Genomic DNA, 10,339 nt, shown 5'->3' with positions numbered 1-10,339 from the left:
CAACTTGAGCACATTCATTAGGTTTTTCTGCACTATGAATCCTCTGACAGGAATAGATAATCTCTGGCTGAAAGCCTTCCTACAGGGAATCCATCTGCAACTGGTCTGTCCAGAAGACATTTTCTCATACTGAACTCTGGACTCTCCATTTCAATGTCTTTCTTCATTCATGACAGTACTAAGATTTCTATTCAAAAGGAATTCTTGCTTGGGAATAAGAGATGATTGTTGCCTGAAGGCCTTATCACATTCATCATATTCCTAAAGTTTCTCTCTAGTGTGGCTTCTCTTATGTAAAAGTATCTAAAAGTGTCAACTATAAGATCAATCTGACTCATGAGGTTTCTCTCCAGTGAAGATTTTCTGACATGAAGCAACTGTGGAACTTTATGTGAAAGCTTACTCGAATAAATGACATTTATAAATTTTCTCTCCAATGTGGATGCTCTGATGCTTTCCAAGATTACTCCTTGCTGTGAAAGCCTTTCCACAGAGTATACATTCATAATGTTTCTCTCCCGTATGGATTCGCTGATGTTTAACAAGAGATCCCCTCTCTGTAAAAGCCTTTCTACAGTGTTTACATTAATAAGGTTTCTCTCCACTGTGAATTCTCAGATGTGCAGCAAGAAATCCCCTCTCTTTGTTTATATTCATAAGGTGTGGCGAAAATGTATTGCACCAATGCAAAAACTCCATTCTAAATAGGTTTATTGAGAGATGGTCAAAACTCCCAATAAATGCAGACCCTGGTCAAGATCAAGACCAGAGACCTCGACCCATAGGAGGTAGCCTTTTTTATGCCAAGAAACTGATGACAATGACAGCAAATACAATCAAGAAATGGGCAATTCTTAATTAATGACACAAGTGCTGATTAAATTAGAAAGCATAAAAAAATCACTATAGGTGGTAACGTATGCTTATTATTATAGCTGACCTTTCCAAGGCCTCTGCAATAAGGGGTTGGGGGCTAGTTGTTTTTCTGTTGACAATTATTATGAAATGCTAGGAGTCAGGACTTGGGTGCCTATCTGACTATCTTGTTATACAAAAAAAGAGTAGTCTTCCACCCTTTGTTTGATTATCTTGTTATACAAAAAAGAGGGTGTGGTGGGCTAAGTGGAAACTCTGGGGTTATAGGCTTAAGGTCAAAGTGTAAACAAGATTTGATATCACTTAGAACTGCATTTTTTTAAATGAACAAACTATATTAAAAAACTAATGTTTGTGTTATGGAAATAACCATAAAAGTTAAAGTTAATACTATTAGAATCATAAAAGGGGGTGGGGAGTTTTCACAAAGGTTTCTCTCCAGTATGGATTCTGTGGCAAAAACTTATTAGCAGAGATGCCAAAAAGTAAAACAAAGTCTCCAAGTAAAAAAATAGGTTTATTGAGAGAGGACCAGTCTCACAATAAAGCCAGCCTCTGGTCAAGATCAAAGACCTCAAGCCTTGTGAGTGGCCTCCTACTATGCCCAACTGATGCTAAAATTTACAGGTTTTTGACTGTCAAAATAGCAAACATATAAATGATGGTATTTTGAAAAACATAACCTTAGCAATATAAAAATAAGGGTCAGCAACTGTAAAGGAAATATTTATAAAACACTGCCTAAGCAATAAGGTCAGCAACTGTAAAAGTTAAAGTATCATAAAATTACACTGGGCATATATATATATAGTCCCCAAACAGCAAAATAAGGGCCTTCACCAGAGCTGATTAAGCAAGATGTAAATCTACAGAAGGTCACCAAAAATCATCAAGGGAGGTAACTAATATTTATTTGGGGAACTATTCTGCAACCACAGTGTGCAGAATGGCCATACACTCAACTTTTGCTAAAATTGCTTATATTTGTTAGACTTACATCTTGATCAAGACACTAACATCTGCTGTTTAAGTCAGGCGAATGAGAGGTTCTTAGAAAACAATGTTACAAGTTCAAGGAAAATACTAAGACCAATGATTAACTCTACTAAACCGATAATTTTAATGAAATCAAACCTTAGAAATGGTAATAAAACAATCATAAAATGTGGTAGGGGATTTCTCGCTCACAATCCTGATGTGTAGTGAGAGTCCTTTTGTGTGAAAACCTTTCCACAGTGTTTAAATTCACAAGGTTTCTCTCCAGTGTGGATTCTCTGATGTCCAGGAAGATATCTCCTCTGAGGGAAAAGCCTTTCCACATTCATTACATTCATAAGGTTTCTCCCCAACGTGGATTCTCTGATGTGTAGTGAGATAGCCCCTCTGAGTGAAAGTCTTTCCACAGTGTTTACACTCATAAGGTTTCTCTCCAGTGTGGATGCTCTGATGTGCAGCAAGAGAGTCCCTCCGTGTGAAAGCCTTTCCACAGTGTTTACATCCATAAGGTTTCTCTCCAGTGTGGATTCTCTGATGTACAGCAAGACCACTGCTCTGTGTGAAAGCCTTTCCACATTGTTTACATTCATAAGGTTTTTCTCCAGTGTGGATTCTCTGATGTTCAGCAAGCTTACTCCTCGCTGTGAAAGCCTTTCCACATTGTTTACATTCATAAGGTTTCTCTCCAGTGTGGATTCTCTGGTGTGCAGCAAGAGAGTCCCTCCGTGTGAAAGCCTTTCCACAGTGTTTACATTCAAAAGGTTTCTCTCCAGTGTGGATTCTCTCATGTTTGGCAAGATCACTCCTCTGAGTGAAAGCCTTTCCACAGTGTTTACATTCATAAGGTTTCTCTCCAGTGTGGATTCTCTCATGTTTGGCAAGATCATTCCTCTGAGTGAAAGCCTTTCCACAGTGTTTACATTCATAAGGCTTCTCTCCAGTGTGGAAGCTCTGATGTACAGCAAGAGAGACCTTCCATGTAAAAGTCTTTCCACAGTGTTTACATTCATAAGGTTTCTCTCCAGTGTGGATGCTCTGATGTGCAGCAAGAGAGACCTTCCATGTAAAAGTCTTTTCACAGTGTTTACATTCATAAGGTTTCTCTCCAGTGTGGATTCGCTGATGTGCAGCAAAATGGCTCCTCTGAGTGAAAGCCTTTCCACATTGTTTACATTCATAAGGTTTATCTCCAGTGTGGATGCTCTGATGTGCAGCAAGAGAATACCTCTGTGTGAAAGCCTTTCCACAGGGTATACATTCATAAGGTTTCTCTCCACTCTGGATTATTTGATATGCAGCAAGCTCAGAGTTCTGACTAAAAGGTCTCCCACCTTTATCACTCACAGAGACCATCTCCACACGTTTACTTTTTGAATGTCTAATGAGCTCTAAACTCCTGCCAAAGGCCATTCCCCCTAAGTTACCTTGATGCATGGGTACTTCAGGAGGCTTCTCATGCAACTGAACAAGTCCTACTTCTTCAGGAAAGCATTTCCTATATTCAGTATCCAGAAAACAATCATTTCCTGAGGTCAATTTCATATACTTATTTAGAACTGAATATTGGCTGAATTTTTCTGCAGTTTCATCAAATTCACAGTCACTCTTTGGATTTTTATTTACCTTGATAGTAGAGTCACAGATTTCTCTCAAAATGAAGTCATGGGGATCCTCATTCATACATCTTTGGGAACCAGATCCTTCCACAAAAAGACTCACCTTGGTAGTCATCTCCCTCGCTTCAAAATTAGTCTCTTCCTCTAAAGAAAACAAATAATGATATAAAGACAGAAAGAAGTTGGACACATATACACAGAGCAATATAAGTTCTTTCCTCTGAGAGCAGAAAGTAAACTGATTTTTATTCTATTTCCCCAGGAAAAAAGGAGTTTTCAAACTTAAAGAAGCAGAACCAGTTTTTGGATACACCATTTGGCCATATCAGCAAGATGGATGATTTTTGAAAGACTTTCATATACAATAACAATGAAACCTGACAGCAGGCCCAATATTCTCATCATACTTTGGAATTCATATCATGAGTAAAGAATGGAAGAATGACCTGACCAACCTCCTTGCTCCTAGACTACAAGTCAAACCCTGTGCATGAGGATGCTTTGTTCACAGTATTGGACAGTCTTTCTCCATTGTCCTTTCTATCTTTCCTAAAAAGTTGCTTGTTCATTATTCTTATAATTTATGAATCTCAGGGAACCTTCCAGATATTCTCTTCTCATTATTATGGATACACTATCACATGGTCATTCTTGGTAATTTTGTATGCTAAGCAGAAAAATAACTTCACTTTTATTAAATCTCATGCAGTAATTTTCAAAGTGGAATATAAGTTTTCTTTTTTTTTCTCTATGCATGCAAAGATATTAGGCTATTTAGTGCAGATTTACTAACTATTCATCTTATTTTACGATCTAACACATACTATGTATCATGCCATATACTGAGTGTATCATTCGTCTCTCAAGAAGTGAAAAGCATGATTCAGCATTAGTCTGCCAGCCCCCAAGTCTAGCAATCCCTGTACCACAAAAGACAAAAATCTTTTGGGATAACAGCCTTTATACACCTGCTTTCACCTCACTCACCTGGGTAGGAGCTCCTTGGGCCTTTTTTCTCTAGCAGCCATGGTGATTCCCCTTGCTGAAAACAGGAAATCAAATTTTCTCTAGGAACTGGAAACCCTAGGCATAAGAAAGAAGAGGGGTATCAGTGGAAGAAAAAAAAATATGGTCTTCTTAAAGGAAAGGGGGCTTGCAAGTAAGGTGTATAAATGGAATTAGCTCACCCTCATTCATTTTTTAGACTTTAGCCACAAGAAATAATGTCACCCCACCCAACTTAGAATTAAGTGGGGAGGGGGAGGTCTGTGACTCACATGTGATAGTAAACAACAAATCAAAAACAAGGGACTACCCCCTGAGTAGTCCAAAACAGTGTAGAGGCTGCCATTTGTCCACGTGAAACTGGAGGTGGACACAGGAAGTGACGAAAGCTGCTATCTTTTAAATATTATGGTAGCTTCCTGTGCAGGCCTTTTGGAGCTTTGAACTTGGTGATGAAGGAGCTTGGGTAAGACCTCAGACTGCTTCCCTTTGAATTGTCACCTGGTTAAGTTAGGCTGACTCTCTTTCTCTTCTCTTGGTGTTTCTGGAGACTCTAGCCTCAAAGAGGCCTCTCTTCTTAGAGGAGGCCTTGTGGCTAGAAGCCTTGTTTAATTAACCTCCATGCCTCCTCTGCTGGAGCCTCTGAAACCTCCCTGGTCCAGGCCTCTGATCCAGGCCATTGTTTCTCTCTCTCATTTTCCCTACCTTCAGCCTTCCTAAGTGTAAATAAACCACCATAAAAGTCACCCTGACTCGGGTCTCTCTTATTTTGAAATTGAGTTAATCAATTTCTGGCAACCAAACCTTAAATATCTAGTCCAACCATAATAATTCCCATTTTCCTCTCTTACAACAGCCTGCAGAATGGCTTCTGTTGTATTCACTATTGGGCCATTTGCAGGAAGGCAGAGATCATGGAAACCATTTGCAATCAGAACAGTCCATCTTTATTTACCTCTTGTAATAGAAGGCTAGGTACATTCTATAACCTACATTATTAAAAAATTAAAGGCAGCTGGTAGTGAAGGGATAAGAAATCAGAACTTGGGAGTCAGAAAAGTAAATTTAATCTAGCCTCAGAGAGATGATAAATCGATTCCCCTGGACAAGTTATTTAACCTGTTTGCTTCAGGTGCCTCAACTATGAATTGAGACTACCAAACTCACAGGAATGTTGTGAAATTAATGATAATTATGAACTCCTTTACCCAGTAGAGGGCATAGAGCAGTTATTTTGAAATGCTCATTCCCTTCCTTTCCATTCCTATTATCTAACCTGGAATTTGAGGGAAGAATGAAGAAGGAATAAGGACAAACTTGTTAGTCTAGGTAGAATTAGAGGCTGTGAGCTAGTTTTATACTTCTTTTTAAATTTTATTTCCACATTGTTACAGAAATAACAATTCCCTTACCTTTACTCTCTAAATGTCTACTTCTGTAATGTTAAATGTGTTTCTTATAAACATATCATAGGATTCAGGTTTTTAATCCACTCTGCTATCTTCTTCCATTTTATAATTGAATTCCTTTCATTTACAATCACAGTCATGATTGCCATCTCTGTATTGCCCTTCATCTTGTTTTCCTCTTTTAATCCTACATTTTCTCCTTTCACTATCTGTCCACACATTTCCCTTTTAAGCACTCCTCTCCCCCACCCCCCGCCCCTTTTCCCTACCCATATATTATTCTCCTCCCTACCATCACCCTTCTTATTCTCCTCCTACTTCTCTATAGGGCCTCTTAATCACTTTGCCTATTCCACCTCCCTTATATTATTCTACTTACTTCAGCACCTTTCTTATTCTCCTTCTATTCCTCTATGGAATAAGATTAGATTCTATACCCCAAGGAGTCTGGCTATTATTCCTAATGAGAATAAGTTATACTGATTGCCTGTCACCACTCTCATATCATCCTCTCCAATATAATAATGTTTTCCCATGCCTCTTTATTTGATATAATTTACTCCATGTTAGTTCTCTCTTCTTTTTCTCTCTGTGCTATCCTCTTTTTCATCCCTTAATTTTTTTTTTGCCTATATTCCTAAACATTTAGTACCATACCTTCCCTCTAAGTATACTTCAAATGACTACTATGAAAAGGAGAACAACTTTAAGGGTTACAAATATCATCTTTCCACTAGGCATATAAATAATTTGACTTCATTGAGTCCTGTAAATTTTCTCTCTTATTTAACTTTTTTATGCTTCTCTTGAATTTTGTTTTGGGACATCAACTTTTCTGTTTTGGTCTGTTCTTTTCATCAGGAATGATTAAACATTCCCTTATTTATTATATAATGATTTTTCTCCCTGAAAGAATATAGTCAGTCTTGATGGGTGGGTGATTCATGGTTATAAACACAGTTTCCGTGCCTTCCAGAATATCACATTCCAAGGATATTGATCCTTTAATGGAGAAGGTCCCAAATCTTGTGTAATCAACACTGGGGCTCCAGGATATCTGAATTCTTACTGGCTTAGCTAAGTAATTTCTTCTTTGCACTGGATTTCTTCAATTTGGCTATAATATTCCTGGGAGTTGTCATTTGGGGATTATTTGCAAGAGGTAATCTGTAGATTCTTTCCATTTCTCTTTTAACTTATGATTTGAGAATACCAAAGCAGTTTTCTTTGATAATTTCTTGTAATATGACATCTAGACCATTTTTTCTTTTTGCATTATTTTCTTTTCTTTTCTCCATTTTTATTCCACTTCTCTCATTTCATTTTTCAATTCCTTTTTGAACTCTTTCAGCACCTAAGACCAATTATTTGAAGTTTTGCATGTAGAGGCTTTTGTATACCAATCCCTGCCTGAATTTCTGCCTTGCTTTTCTTTGCCTGCTTAGACATTTTTCTATGGTTAGAGTTTCTTTTGCTATTTGCTCATTTCCCAAGACTTTTTCCCTCCACTTTGCCTCCTCTTTCTGTTTTCAGGTAGAGCGGGCATTCTCTTAAACTTCAGTTTTTCCTTGATGCTCCCCTCAGCTGTAGTTCTGGTTTTTTGCAACTTTCATTTCTTCCAAGGTGGTACCATGGTTTTTTTTTAATATTTAAAATGAAAGTTTCAGAGCTGGATGCTCTGAAAGCTGCTGACCTAGTCTCCTCTAGGGACTGCTGATGGCTTGCAGGGCTCAGAGAACTAGAAGCTACTTTGCCCTGGGGTTAGGGGTCTCAGTGCAAGCTTGAACTGGCCAAGTAACTTTGGGGCCTCACTACAGCCTTGTGCCAGGGTTGGGAGTGGGATGCATTAATAATGTAGGCTGAAGAAGGTTCCCCGAGTCTCAAAGTTGGCTTGTGCCCAGGTTTAGAACCTGGAGAATAGGTGAGGGGTGGATTATTTGTACCCCTCTGTACACAATTTTACTTCCAGTTCCCCTCTTATCCCCCAAAATAGACCCTTTCTAGGCATTTTCCTCAGGAGAGCAAACTCACTCTTACTAATGTTTGTTCTGTGACTCTTAGCCATTTCAAAGCACAGTTTAAGGTTGCTTTGAGATTCTCAGGGTGGTTCCAGCTTTTCTTTCTGCTATGCCACTTTCCTGGTTTTACCTCCCCCATTAATACCTAATAACAAGAAATCCTTTCTAAATACCAGACCAAGCCCAAAGGGCAAAGGGCTGCCTTGGCAAGTAGAGGGGTCCTTTCAATGCCCACCTTCAAGGAAAAGCTGCCTGGGTATAAACAGAGAATTTGCACACAAATTCCAGGTTGAATTAGAGGCTGGACTAGATGACTTCTGCGATTAGCTTCAGGACTATAAATCTGTAACACCTGAAGCTATCTAAAACAGAGGAGAAACAATTTCAGGAGCAAGAAAGGAAAGTCCTGGCTTCCCATCACATAATTCAAAGACTTTTTTTTTTTTTTTTTTTTATGAAAAGCAAGCAGGACAACCCTGGGCAGAGATAGGGACTTTTACGTTTTTAATCATTGACAAAGGCTCAAAATCCTGTATAACTGGCTTGGAATAAAGACATTCCCTTAATGGCAGATTCAGAGTTAACAGAGAAAATGGTCCTTACCCACAGAGAGTAGATTCTGCACATTCTCCAGCATGACCTCCAAGTACAGCACTTTCTGAGAATGGTCCAATAGGCACCATTCTTCCTGGGTGAAGTGCACAGCCACATCCTTGAATGTCATTGACCCCTAAAGCAGCAGAAGTCACAAGATTTAGAGTTGAGCCTTCAGATTTCATCTAGTACAACCCTCATCAATTGACTAGAGGAAACTGAAGAACATATTTACCCAAACTCCTAACCTTAAAGGGTGTCAGAGCCAGCACTGGAGACTAGTCATTGAGAGTCCAGTGGAATATTGAGAAAAGCATTTTGTGTCTGAAGTGAGAAACATGTTGTGAAGAGTAAAACCTGGAGAAGTATCTTACTCTGAAATGCTGTTCCCTATGGAATCATGGAGATGGGAAGTGTTCTCTGAGTGAAGTATGAGATTTTGTGGAGAAGAAAGAGAGAAGGTGATCTGAAACTCCTCATCACAAGTGTCAAGAGTTGATCTGGTAAGGACATATTTTTGAAGAGTTTCTGAGAAACTATCATGTACTGTGTATTCTAGGGGGGGAAATATTACCAGTGATCAATGAGAAGAAAAAAAAAAGGAATTCTCTACTTACTTTCCTAAAAGGCTGAAATATCTTATCTAGCTGAAAGCATAAAGAAGACTTGATAGTTATATGGGATGAGAATGATTCTAGATAAGTGAAGAAATGCAGTCCGTTAAATTGAGAGTTTGGGGATGATCTGCCATAGCCAAAACAGTCTGTCTTTGCTTTATGATGAATGTCATTTGTTACTGGAATATATTCAGTCATTTTCTATTTAGTTACACAGAAAGAAGAGTAAGTATGATGAGGAAAAGAAGGGGTGTTCTTCCTTTAAAGATATAATATTTGGGGGGGAGAAGTCAAGATGACAGCTTAGAAGCAGCAAAAGGTGATTCCTCTGTGAAAACCCTTCGACACCAATCAGAAACAAAGTGTTTCAAGGGAGACAGAAAATGAAATCCGGGAAGAGTTAAATTAAAGTTCAATACTTAAAGTATTGGGGGAGTAGGGGGTTTAAGTTTATTATCTGACAAAACAGAATGATGTGACTAAATTTTCTACCTGGTCAAAATGCCTGCTCCACTAAAACCGCTGACAGGAAGAAAAAGAGCGATAGACAGGGAACTCCACACAATTTATCTTCTGTCTACATCAGCACATAACGACAGGAAGTGAGAGGGGTCCTGGAAATCATAGTTTTTGCTGGGGATCATAGTTTTTAGGGTAACAGATTCCAATTTCATAATTCCCCCTAAGATCTTTTGGAAGCCTAGTCTCCCCAATGGATATTGTAAACATAACTAACTTATAAATTACAATAATTTGTGGATAAAAGGGAAAGAGAAAAAAACCAATGATTGATAGGCACTTTGACAAAAAGCCAATAAGGGGGCAGCCCCCTTTGGCATAAGAGTATACATACAAAATAAATGTGTCACAGTCCCCACAGTTCAATTTCACTACAACCCAAAGTTCATTCTGGATCTTTGGGTGCAATGTGAGGTTTCTGCAGGCATCTCCATGGCGCCTTCTCCAAGCAGTTCACTTCCTGGATTCTGGGAGGTGGCAAGTTTCTTAACTTTTATAAAACTAGAATTTTACGACAATTATACAATCCCTATGACAATTATGCAATTCTTCCTGAGGAGGGTGTTGACCAACACTCAGATCCAGTCAGGTAGCCATTGAAGCTCATGGCTTTTAATCTTGGCTGAAATGCTCCTTCTTGGGGGCCATTTAGGGGTACCATACTCTTTAGGGAAACTTTATAAGACTAT

The 10,339-nt window shown here is 38.7% G+C and overlaps 1 protein-coding gene across 1 annotated transcript; it reads right to left on the bottom strand.

Annotated features, from left to right (window-relative positions):
* Window positions 1-3,554: 3,554 nt before the first annotated feature.
* On the bottom strand, window positions 3,555-8,921 carry LOC123254886 (zinc finger protein 684-like; the record flags this gene model as incomplete). The annotated part of the gene is made up of 3 exons (XM_044683787.1): window positions 8,524-8,921; window positions 4,476-4,571; window positions 3,555-3,632 (listed from the first exon to the last, which is right to left on the bottom strand). Coding segments are annotated over exons 1-3 (295 nt in total), but the record flags the coding sequence as incomplete, so codon positions are not given.
* Between the last annotated feature and the right edge of the window lie 1,418 nt (window positions 8,922-10,339).

Source organism: Gracilinanus agilis, unplaced genomic scaffold (assembly GCF_016433145.1).
Source record: "Gracilinanus agilis isolate LMUSP501 unplaced genomic scaffold, AgileGrace unplaced_scaffold34955, whole genome shotgun sequence".
Classification (NCBI taxonomy): Eukaryota; Metazoa; Chordata; class Mammalia; order Didelphimorphia; family Didelphidae; genus Gracilinanus; species Gracilinanus agilis.
Note: the sequence above shows the minus strand (reverse complement) of the source record. Positions and strands in the feature narration are given on the sequence as shown.